The sequence below is a fragment of the Pollicipes pollicipes genome, unplaced genomic scaffold, assembly GCF_011947565.3.
Source record: "Pollicipes pollicipes isolate AB1234 unplaced genomic scaffold, Ppol_2.1 Scaffold_3087;HRSCAF=3621_pilon_pilon_pilon, whole genome shotgun sequence".
NCBI lineage: Eukaryota > Metazoa > Arthropoda > Thecostraca > Pollicipedomorpha > Pollicipedidae > Pollicipes > Pollicipes pollicipes.
Window position 1 is genome coordinate 20,150,188 of NW_023596225.1, and position 11,951 is coordinate 20,162,138.

The window sequence follows — 11,951 nt, forward strand, 5'->3', positions numbered from 1 at the left end:
TCTCGTTCTTAAAAGGAGAAAACGACATACGTCGTCACATTCCTTTTGTGGAGCACCAGCGACTTCACTGGCCATATCAACATTCAAGGGTCATGGCGCAACCGGGATTCGAACCTGGGCCTCCCACATGACAGTCCGACAGACAACCACTCGGTCATTACGCCCCCTGTCATTGCTCCACAAAATGGTCATCGCTCAGTAATTTCCCATTATATGTGTACAATGCATAGAAGCACCCTCACAACTTAGTTCGTGCGCTACATCAACAATTAGCCCGGTGAGCGCTCTGTCCCGCATCCCACTGACGGGAAGCACACCCCCCGTGGCCCATCAGTGGCGGTGGCGCGGCCCATCAGCGGCGGCCCGCCTGGGTGCAGTACACACCAGGGAACCGGAGTCGATCCCCGGCAGCCGGCCACGGTCGGAAGTGTCGGCCGGGCCGGCGACGCCCCGACAGCACCGCACCACACAGCGGCGCGTGCTGCAGCGCCCAGGGCCATCCTCAACTCAGCGCTATGCAATAAGCGAGGTTCTGGTACGTGTTTGTTCAAATATTCGGACATGCAGCAAGTAGCATCATTCTTTCCAGAAAGGTGGTGCTGACGCCAGGTCCTGGTACGAGCTAGGTTGCGGGTCGATGACTCTTCCTTGAACTTTAATAAAACTCTAAAACGCACTAGACCTGCCTGGCCATGCCGCCAAACTTGCTGGAAAAAAACATTTTTGAAAACACTCATGTGGTTAAAAAAAACACTGTGATTATGCTATCCTGCATGAACGGTTACAAATCTCCACGCAAGTCAACTGACATGCGAATTTTACCAGCAGCATTTCAATGTCAAAAATATTTCTCGTCTCACAACAGTTGACAAGAAAAAGGCAAAATTTTCAGCCTGCGCAAAAGCTGAAGGAGCCAAATCGGAGCCGAATCCAGCTCCCGCCGCACCGGCGCCGCAGCCCGCAACACTAACATGGAGAACACGGCCCGTCACATGGAGTGGGGCAAGGCGTGCAGGCAGCCGCGCGCTCGCATACGCAAACAATGGGGTCTGCACGTCCTGGGTCATTTTTCAGGATTGTTGTCAGATTCCAGCAGCAAGAGAAGATAACGACGTTGAACTACGAAAACGCTGTAAGCCAGTGGACCTGCTACACTCGTCGGCGAACATCAAAGCCGTCCGACCCATGGAACCGAGCGGGCGGCGGCCAGTGTCATCTGTTTGGAAACCTACCTCCGATGCAAGACCTTGTTGGCTTTTTCGTGTTTGTGTGTATGTGTATATGCGGCATTGAGGCTTTATGACGCAATCAGCTGCTGAGGCTATGTGGCGTCGCCTGCCTCCCACTCTGGCGGGAAGGCCGGGCACCGTGGGGAATGGAACCCCGTACCTCTGGTTTCCCAGACGTGCAATAGTCACCGCAGACGCGTTAGCCGCCCCATTATCGGCACCCTGTTATAAGCTTAACAGAGAAGCTGTTTTTAACACGTTGTTTGATACATTCAACTCACAGGTACGTGTGGGCTGTCGTGTGGGGTGGGGTGTCACAGCTTAATACTTTCGCCAGCATCTCGGATTACTCGGGCCAGGCACTTTATGACCTCATTTTGTAAATATGCCAACAACCCATTTGCGAGGTCATGTGATTGTTGGACCATATTATCCATCATAGGTCCGCACCACACCACACGGCACGCACAGCCCAGCTGGCCTATCCAAATCTTGGGACACTACGCCGGTACTCTCGATGTTCGAAACTATTTGGGGGGGGGGGAGGGGCATCTGCAGCACATAGTGATGGCACCCAGATGGCGGCAATCTTAAGCAACGATGAAAGCAAGGGTTGGGAGGCTAGGAGATAATGGCAAAAACATGTTCTGAATATGTTCTGAATAGGCATGGGCAATGACAAAATGTGCTGCAGTGCAATAGCCGCCCATTCACCTATTGGGTAGATCCCCACACAAATACTGCAAATGGAAACAGAGCAGCATTTACCCAGCACATGAAAGTTCATGGCTTTCAACCAGTGCTTGGGGGGGGAGGGGTTGCAAATAGGTTCAAATGCTTCCTGCTCTTCCCAGAAAATTTGTGTTTCTGCATGACCTGAGAAAATTATGTTTTCAAAGAGCACTTACAAATTGATGTCATAGTTGGGCCATTAAAAGGGCAGACCATCCTGCTGCCAGGTTATTGAAATTATGAATGCCAGATGGAATATTGCCATAATCATCTCCACCTGCAGACAATGTGGCAGTGTCTCACAGCTTATAACTTACCAGTAATGTAGAGTGTGGCTGCATTCCTTCACAGGTGGTAGAATCGCCTTCACCTTTTGCCGCTGTGGACTTTCTGCAGCCATACTGATATGCAACTTTGATGGAACAATCTGAAAACACAAGCTCATTAGCCCTGAGAAACAACAATTAACTGACCAGTGACTAATTATCTTAATAATTGAGTCAAATGACCACAAAGCTTTGTGAGATACACACATAGCCCACAAAATGGAAACTACAAGAGTTTTTGATAAGCCAGCCATCAGCTCAGTGGCTGGAGCAATCATAGAAGATCTGAGGTATGACTTTCATAAGGCTGCTTGGTTGGCAGCTTCAGTAACTTCCCCTCTCATGTAAGCTCTTGCCCCATGAAGACCTTTGGATATTCAATACATAGATATCATTTACAGATATGCTGGACTGTTTCAAAAGACTGCATGCCAACTTGCCACTTAAAAGGTTCCAATGCATCATTCTCTCAATAAAGGTCATCTGACAATTCAATTATTACCCTCTGTGTGCAGTACCTACAAAATATGATGGTTGAGACAGAAATAATCAAGGAAAGGAATTAAGGAAGTGATACTAATGTCATACAACAAGCAAACCATTTGTCATTTGATTTCCATAATTTTACTGCTTTATAAGAATTTTGAATCCAGAGTTACAAATAAATTGATGGAATCTCAGACAAATGCCAGAATGTCATGTGTTAAGGCAATCTAACAAAATGCATTACAGAATGTAAAAAGTAGTAGTCACATGATGTAAAAAAATTATTGATGCTAACCACAACACATAACTGAGATGCATACCTATTGCTCAATTATATCATATCCTTCTAGGCATGCAGGCACCCAGATGGCACAGACTGGTGCGCATGCTCCTCTCCAGATGGGAAATGGCCTGTTCAACCCACCTCATACAGATCTGCCTCACTTAAGCTAATGAAGCTATCAGTTATTGGTCTAAGTAACCTGGAAGTTCATGCTTTCACAGGATACTGATATTGCTATGGTTTCCTTCTGATTTGATGAACCAGACATTATCACAGCTTACCTCTTCAGACTAAATCAGTTTATGTTTCAAGTTGGTGGCCACACAGATGCTATGAAAAATAGCTCAGATGTGGTAGCTGTGTTGAGTTGCATTTACTGGTCACCACAAAATCAGAAAAGCCTAACTCATGTCCAGTCAGGATTTTTATCAAGAGCTTATTCTTTGTTGTTTATCAATGCATTCCTAAAATCTTTAATATTGCAACTTCTGAATGACTGTATCTGGTGACCAAAATCATGGGGTCAAAATGCATTGCAAGCCCTCTCAATTAAAAACTGGGAGCAGGCCAATATGGCTTCATCACAGTAGCTCAGCTTTACTAAGACAGGGATGTTTGATTACATTCTGCTGGACACAGTTTGAGGACAACTTGCAGTTCAGTGCAATCAGTTTCAAAAATCAGCCTGAAAGGGCCCTCCCACCTTGAAAACCCTCCAATCTTTGATGCCACCTGATGACAATATCCAAGCAACACAAGCAAAGCAGATAGATGCCAGTACTTTCACCTGCCCCCAATGGAAATAAGAAGATCCAAACACAACAAAAAAGCAATATTAAGGGACCCTAGCCAAAACGTCAGCATCAGTCTTCTCCAAGCAGTACCCCTCCTTTTTGGAAGGTGCCAATTTTCTTCCCGCAAAAAACGATGGGTAGAACTTGGAAGTAGCCCATGTGTCAACCCATTGTAGAGCCACACGGGGATACTTAAAACTTCTTACCAACGTACGTACAAAATACGACACCCAGTGACAGCTTTACAGCTCGCTCTTGCCTTCCTTTCTAAAGAGCAGCAGCAGCCGCAGCAGCAGCACAACACAGGGATTGCCACTTCACACCGCAGTCGGGACACCCCGACGCCTCCAACCACGCCTCCGCATTCAAACACAACACTGTGGAGCAAGGCCGTGTAAGGGGCGCCGGATCGGCCGGCGATTTTAGCACCCCATCCGGTCAGCGCTAGCGTGACGTCATTGAAGCTTTCCCCTCAGCGGACGCTGCGCGCGGCCTTATGCGTTGCGCAATCTTCCGAACGGAATCATTGCTTACCTGTTGGTTTAAGTCACCTCGAACACTGCATGTTAACTCAAGAGTGAGTATCTATTCGTTTTTTTGGTATTTATGCGGACGTCGTCAAGAAATTAAAGTCACTTTATCAAAAGGTGACCTCTGTGTGGATTCGGAAACCTTAACTGTGTTTGTAGTTTTCATTTCAATTGGGGGGGGCCTTAGCCCTTCCTCGAACTTGGGCTCCAGTTTCCTTCCCCCAAATTGTGACAGAAATTGGACCAAGTCTAGTAACCTGGTTGTTGGCATATTTTCAATACAGCAAGTCAGGCTTACACAGTCATGCTCATCGTTCTCGCTCCTTCCGCCGCCGTCGGTTTCTGTGTCACCCCACTCGCGGGCGCTCACGGCCCTCGAAACAGGTCAGCCTGGAGGTCAAACAGTCCTGAATCTCGAGTCCGGGCTTCCGGCTGAGCTTGTTCAGACAGCTTGTGATACACTAGCTGTGAACCACGATGGTTAGCGCGATATTTCCAGAGCAGGCCTCAGGTGCATGGCAGAGAGACAGGTCCCGCTTTGACCTCAGTAGCCTCCGCACAGAGTCCGCACCATATGTCCCAAGGTGGTCACTGATGCCTCGGCAGGCTCCGTACAGTCAGGCAAGGCGTCCTGCTGTGATCTCCGCAGGCTCCACAAAGATCCCAGGTCATGCGTCCAAAGGCGGTCCCTGTGACCTCAGCAGACTCCTGACACAGCCCACCTCATGCGTTCCAAGGTGCTATATGATTATAAGTCAACCCACAGCTCAATTCAAGTGTCTTAAAAAGGCCGTTGCCACCCCAGTCGGTCCCACATAGGTAGGTCAGGTCCGGTGCCATAAATCGGCCGGAGTTCCGGCCCTTTGCTATTTGCCTGAGGCAGTGTGAACAGGAGTTGTTGCGTCCCGTTCATGTCCAGCCCCAACCAGGGCGGATCCAGAGGGGGGCGGGGTCATGCTCTCCTTGGGACTCGAAGGGACCCATCAGCTCTGAGCGGCCCATTGCTGGCCGAACAGACGCATTTTTCCACAGATCGCGATAAAATTGGACGTCTTTGGGCTTCTAGGCGACTAGTAACAGTCGCAAGCAAAAGTGAAGGGCCCAACAGTAGACAACAATTATGATTCACTGATTGAGGGATCGTGATTAGCAGGTTTTAAGACTGCTTACGCTGTTCAGAGGCCCTACACTGTTTCCGGGTCCCTATATGTTCACCTGCGGGGGCAGCTTGATCGTTAAGGAACCTTCTATGTTACCCATGATTTCTCTGCATTTACTCGGAGGGCTTCGCCCTGTTGATGGGGCCCGTCTCGCCAGCCTGCCGAGGCACTCTTGGCCAATCAGAGCCCTTCCATGGATTCTTTTTTATTCGTCCGAAACGTTCTATACGCTGAAGCCGGGGCCGTATGCTGACATGCCGGGGTATTTTCAGTCGCTCAGGGGCTTTTCACGTTGGTCACGGTTAACCTACCGGCACACTCACGATATGCTTGGGCCTCCTACATTGGTCCTTACAATTTTCTGTCACTTGCGTAGGGCCCTACGCTCTTGTCTGGGGCCCATCTGCTAACCTTCTTGGGCTTACTTGGTCGTTCGGGCCGTCCAAATGGGTTCTTGGCTACTTTTTATTTGCATGGAGGGGTCCAACGCACCTCTTAGGATCCCATTCGTTGACTTCCTTGGGCACACTAGACTGTTCGGGGGGGGGGGGGGCGCATATTGGGTCCTGGTATTTGAATGTAGGGCCCTACGCCCCTGTCAGGGGCCATCTGATAGCCTTCACTGCCACACGCGATCTTTCGGGGGCCCACACATTGGGTCTTGGGTGTTTCTCATTTGAATGGAGGGCCCTACGCCCTTGTCGAGACCCCTTCTGATAACCTGCTCTAGCACACTCGATCGGTAGGAAGTCATCTACATTGGGTCTTGGGTACTTTCTATTTGAATGGAGGGTCCCACACTCTTGTCGGGGGCCCTATCTGTTAGCCTGCTCGGGTGCACTCAATCGGTTGGGGCCCCCTCACATTGTGTTGTGGATATTTTTCTTGAAGGGAGCGTCCTACACCTTTGTTGTCCCACCCCCCCCCCCCCCCCTTCGCCACCTGTTAACCGGCTCGGGCACACTCGATCATTTCTGGGCCATCCATATCGTGTCTTGGGTACTTCTTATTTGAATGGATGGCCCAATGTACTTGTCGGGGCACCATCTATCAAACTGCTGGGGCCAATGGCGGATTCAGAGGGGGGCACGGAAGCGTGCTCCCCCTGAGCCCCGAGGGAACCCATAGGCTCTGAAGGGGACCCTGACCAGGCGAACGGACGCAGTTTTCAAACATAAAACACAACAAAATTGGACGTCTTTGGGCCTACACACGACCGAGAACCGCCAAGAGCGAAAGGGAATCCCGTGAGCAGATAAACTAAATATGCTCTCCAGAAGCGCACGCTGCTGCCGGAGCCATACATGTCCTGATTGCCGGATCAATCTTTGCATTTTCTCGGAGGGCCCTACGCTGCTGTTGGGACAATATCTCCTAACATGCCTGGGCACTCTTGAGCGTACACCACGAGAGCACTCTTGAGCGTGCGAGCGCACACGCGAGTACACTCAGTTACTGAGGGGCGCTTCATACTGGTCCCGGGTTCTTTCCACTTGCTCGGAGGGCCTTGCTCTGTTGCTGGGCCCGATATAAGGCAAGGTACTGAGCCACTCCATGCTTAGGTCTCTCTTCATTGATCTAGGGTTCTTCCTTTTGATTTCGTTTGCGGAAAACCCTTCACTCCCATCGTGACCCTTTCCCTTAACCTCCCCGGGCACCCTTGGTCGTACAGGGCATTCATTTATGCATACTGGTAGTGCGCACACACGCACACTGGCCCCTCTGCTCAAAGGACCCTGTGCTCTGGCAAGGGTCCTGAATGTCAGCCTGCTGGGCACCCCCGATCGTTCAGGGGCGTGCCACGTTGGTCTTGGGTTCTTTTCCCTTACTTTGAGGGCCCCATACTAGTTGACGGAAGTTGTGTTGTTGGCCTGCCGCGGTACTCATTATCGCTCAGTTTTCGGTCGCTGTTGGCCTTGGTGCCTTAGGACTTAGAGTAACAGTCGGATGTGGGCCGATTAATTTTGATTGGCAACTGTCGTAAATAGTTTTACGTTCCGCCGACGCCATCTGTGATATTTCGGTTCGTTATTTAATTCGTGGCACCTTTCATGCTTGAGCATCATATGCTTGTTCGTTTTATATCGTACATTTTAATGTTAGGATGTTTTGTACCCCCCTCATAACAAAAACAGCAAAACTCCGCATTAGTCATCAGCCACCAGCTGAGCATATCGATCAGCCGGTTAGCTGGAAATATGCTTGGAATCAAGTTTGTGCTTGATTTTAAGGCTATTTAGAAACCAACTTTAGCTTATTTTGCCTAAAAACTTAGCTTCAAAATGGTAGGATTCACCATGGTGTGGAGAAAATGAATAAGCTCCGTGTATGTGCATACGTAGCACGCCTAGCTCTTTAGGGATACGCACAGTAAAGTGGGTTTCCGTACACAAATGGCATGCCAAAAATCTTAAAATCTGGTAGCCGGACTTCAGCGATTTTTTTTTGGGGGGGGGGGCGGGGAGGCTGAACTCTAGGGGGGCCACAATGCTGCGTGTCCCCCACGAAATCCTAGATCTGCCCCTGGTCCCAATACGATCTGATTATCAAAACGCTCTATGCTGACGCTGGGGCACCTCAGTGAATCCGGCTGGGCAGTGGCCAGTCCTCAAGTTACGCACTTCGGGGAACGACACCGGAGCCGTGCCCAGCACAGCCAAAACGACATGCAAGACCACTCACGCCTCGCTACGAGCTTCTCACCGCTCCTCACTCCCGTGACAAGAGGACTGTGCATAAACTCCCTGGAGTTCCAAACGCGTCACGTCGTAATACCGCAACATCAAGAGAGCGCAGAGGTAGTTGCCGCAGTTTAAAAACATCAGAGCGACCACGCAACCAGTGCCGTGTGTGGCGTGGTGCTAGTTACGCCACCATCTTGTAAATCCGGCTGGTGGCGTTGTGCGATCTACAGTTCCGCGATGCTGGTACGTCAGCACCGGCCGCGCCCAGCGTAATAAAAGCGTGTCGCACCAGCAACGGACGGCAGCGACAGCGGATAGCCCACACGTCTCAGTGAGTAGTTTGAACGGAGTGAGCCAAACATTGCTGGCAGTGCAGCAGTCCCACAGCTCACGAACGAATCGCCACCGGCGAGCCACGCAAGCTAGCAGGACACCAGTCCGAGCCAGCGGGAGGCCCCGCCCGTCGGCAGGAATCGCATGCACCAGTCGTGCCACAAATGCAACCTTGTTTAACACTTAAGTCAATCTTTAAAGCATTAAACACTGCGCCAGATGCGATATTTCCTGCGCGATGTGGCGACGGAACCAGCGGGCGCAGCAGCGGCGGAACCGGAATGCTCCAATGACGTCATCGCCCTGTACTGAACCGTTCGGCATCTCACCAATGCGAAATACCATCCCCCCCCCCCCCTCCCCGCTACTATTCAGTTTTGTGGCAGCGAAAAATTGCTCTATCTGAAAGTTTTTCAGTGGATTTTCTCCACCGGTGACGATTCTTAACCACCGGCATAAATGCGCATGCGCAGATCAGCCTGCAACTAGATCATTCTAGGATGCTCTGATCTGGGGCTGTGTGACCGTGCTCCTATTCAAACAGGACTAGGTGAGGCCGCTCGTTCCGTTCCAAGACAAACTGTCGTATGGCGTTTAAATCACATGTCATTCCACTTCACGTGGAAGACCTGTACGTTTTACCGCTGTCCTTTGCCGGCATGTTAAAAGGACAAGCGGCTAAAAGGCGGAGATAATAGTGACGTCTGTGTGGTTGCTGACGTGCAAGTCGTCGAAGAGCAAATCAGTAGAGATCCTAATTAGCCGAAAATTAATTAGTCGTAAATGTTGACTTGTCGAGTGCCAATGTATCGAAATAGGATTTAGGCGAATGGCAACTGAACGAATGGGAGATCGCCGAATGGACAATCGACCGAATGCCTTTTTGCGAATTGAGCCTGGCGAATGACAATGCGATGAACGCAAATTTTTCGTACAGTCAATTAGCCAAATTAGCTTGGCTGAAAGGCGGCTCAGGCGATTGAAGATCATCTGAGGTGCGCAAGGTCGTAAGGTGCAGTCGATGACAAACACTACGCATAGATAGGAAGTGGTAGGCTAAAAGTGATGAACAGTGTTAAGGACGTAGAGCAATTTTGTTTGATTTTGTTTGCCTGCCTCTTGGTAAAACTGGAGGGGCTGATTGAACAACAACCCACACCCTGTTGACCAGACGTGGCGTTACGTGTCACATCTGTCAATGTCTACTTATACCCATCCGACGACGCTAATAATTCTACTACTATTACTTTTCTATTCGGCTGCTTTTCTAGTTAGCGCCGTTTGTCGTATTGTCGTAGCCTTCTCAGTTCTTGAGTCTGGCGGTGGTAACATAAACGACATTATTAAGTGCTAACTGGACTCCTATACCCTGATGTGACCCGTCAAATGTCACATTCGCCACTGTTAAGTCCAATATATCCATGCAGCTTCATCAGAGCTTTTCATTGCCGTCATTCCAATCTCGTGGCACTAACTCACTTGGTTTTTCCGCTTCTGGTCTCCTTCACAAGGTGAATGTGGAAAAAAACCTCCGTGGGGCAACGGTTATATTAAGAGTCCGCATCAGTGTACAATCTGTTAACAGCATTTCAACTTATGCACATTCGACTAAAGAACATTTGGCTGATTAGCATTCAATTAAAGAACGGATCGGCATATTGTCATTTCACTAAAGGTCATTTACATGAATTGACATTCGACTAAAGACCAGTTCAGTAAATTGGCGTTCGGTATATTGGCAACTCGGCCATCGACTATTATCCGTGGATTCTGTAAACATTCGTCGATTTGATACGCCAGCTCAAAGGCGTGCCGGCGAATTACTATTCGACTCTTCATTTCGCCTTATTGTCACAAACAGCAGACCCAAACAAACAAAATATGCCGACAACATAGCCTTCGTTTAAAGCGAATGTTTCACATTCGAAGACATTGAAACGAACATGAAATATGTTAGAATGAGCTCATTTATAACTTTTGATATACTTTTCATGTGGAAAGGCTGTTATGGGCAACAAAATATCCTTGTTTAGTAAATGTGTTGTTAAATACGTCATAGTTCCATTGCGTCATCGTAACCTTCATAACATTGACTGAGAGCTAATTGGCCGCCGTTGTACCTTGAATGCATGCTCACGAACGTCAGATATGAATGACTCGACCACTATATTTTTCTTGGCCTTGATCGTCGCGCGACTTGCGAAATGACAGAATTTGAATGACGTTTTATGACGTCATGAATGTCAAGGTGACCTTGAAATACTATCCCGAAATAGTCTCCCCATTTCCGTGGCGCAAAGCATAGAAACTAGAGGGCTCTAGGTCTTAAGGACAGGCTGTGAACTGCACTAGAAGGTCTTGAAGATGCCTGTTTCAGTTCAAAAACCCCAGACAAATGTAGAACTTTCTCTTTAAATGTATTTGAATGACATTTCACTCAGTGCATTTCGGTTATTGCTTTGGATGCTGAACTTGCTTGTGCTGATCCAAAACCGGTTAGTACGGTTGGTTGGTTGATTGGGTGGTCTGTTGATTGGCAGGCTTCTCGTTGGCTGCCTGGCTGGTCCGTTGGCTGACTGGATGGTTGAGTTGTGGTCGATCGGTCGGTCAGTCCGTTGCTGGTTGGTTGGTTAGTTGGTCGGGTTGGTTGGTTGGTTGGTCGTTTGGTTGGTTGCTGGCTGTTCTGTTGGTGGATGACTGGCTGGTCCGTTGGTTGGTTGGTTGGTCGGTTGGTTGGTTGGTTGGCTGGTTGGTTGGCTGGTTGACTGGCTGGTTGGTTGGTTTGTTGGTCGGTTGGCTGGTTGGTCCGTTGGTTGATTGGCTGTTCCGCTGGTTGGATCGTTGGTTGGTCCGTTGGTTGATTGGTTGGGTGGTTGTTTGGTTGGTTGGTCGGGTGGTTGGTTGGTTGGTTGGTTGTTGGTTGGTTAGTTGGTTGGCTGTTCCGCTGGTTGGATCGTTGGCTGGTCCGTTGGTTGGTTGGTTGGTCGGATAGTTGGTTGGTTGGTTGGTCAGTCGGCTGGTTAGCTGGTTGGTTAGTTGGTTGGTTGGCTGTTCCGCTGGTTGGATCATTGGCTGGTCCGTTGGTTGGTTGGTCGGGTGGTTGGTTAGTTGGATGGTTGGTTGGTGGGTTGGATATGCGGGCCCTATGCTGGCACATTATTGGGTCCCGGTGATTGCATGTCGTGCTGACTCCGGACCGAAATCTGCGGACGATGCTAACAAGGGCCGCCATGTCCGCGCCGACTAGTGCTGGAGATCGTATCGCCACGCCGCCATGTCAGAGCGGGACATGGTCGCTGTACGGCCCTTGTCGTGCAGCTCCGGGTCGGCCAGGGACGTCGGTCATCCGCTCGAGCTGTAGCACGAGACGTGGTCATGCTGGCCCGCGCCCTGA

At 49.7% G+C, this 11,951-nt stretch overlaps 1 protein-coding gene across 2 annotated transcripts in view; it reads right to left on the reverse strand.

Annotated features, from left to right (window-relative positions):
• LOC119089674 (protein N-terminal glutamine amidohydrolase) overlaps positions 1-4,202 on the reverse strand; it is a 29,773-nt gene extending 25,571 nt beyond the window's left edge. The window contains exons 1-2 of one of the 2 annotated variants that reach the window (XM_037212468.1): positions 4,110-4,202; positions 2,279-2,388 (exon numbers count right to left, since the gene is read on the reverse strand). In XM_037212468.1, the coding sequence (XP_037068363.1) occupies positions 2,279-2,361 (83 nt within the window). In that variant the 5' untranslated portion in view covers positions 2,362-2,388; positions 4,110-4,202. The other variant, XM_037212469.1, reaches the window with a different exon arrangement.
• Positions 4,203-11,951: the final 7,749 nt, after the last annotated feature.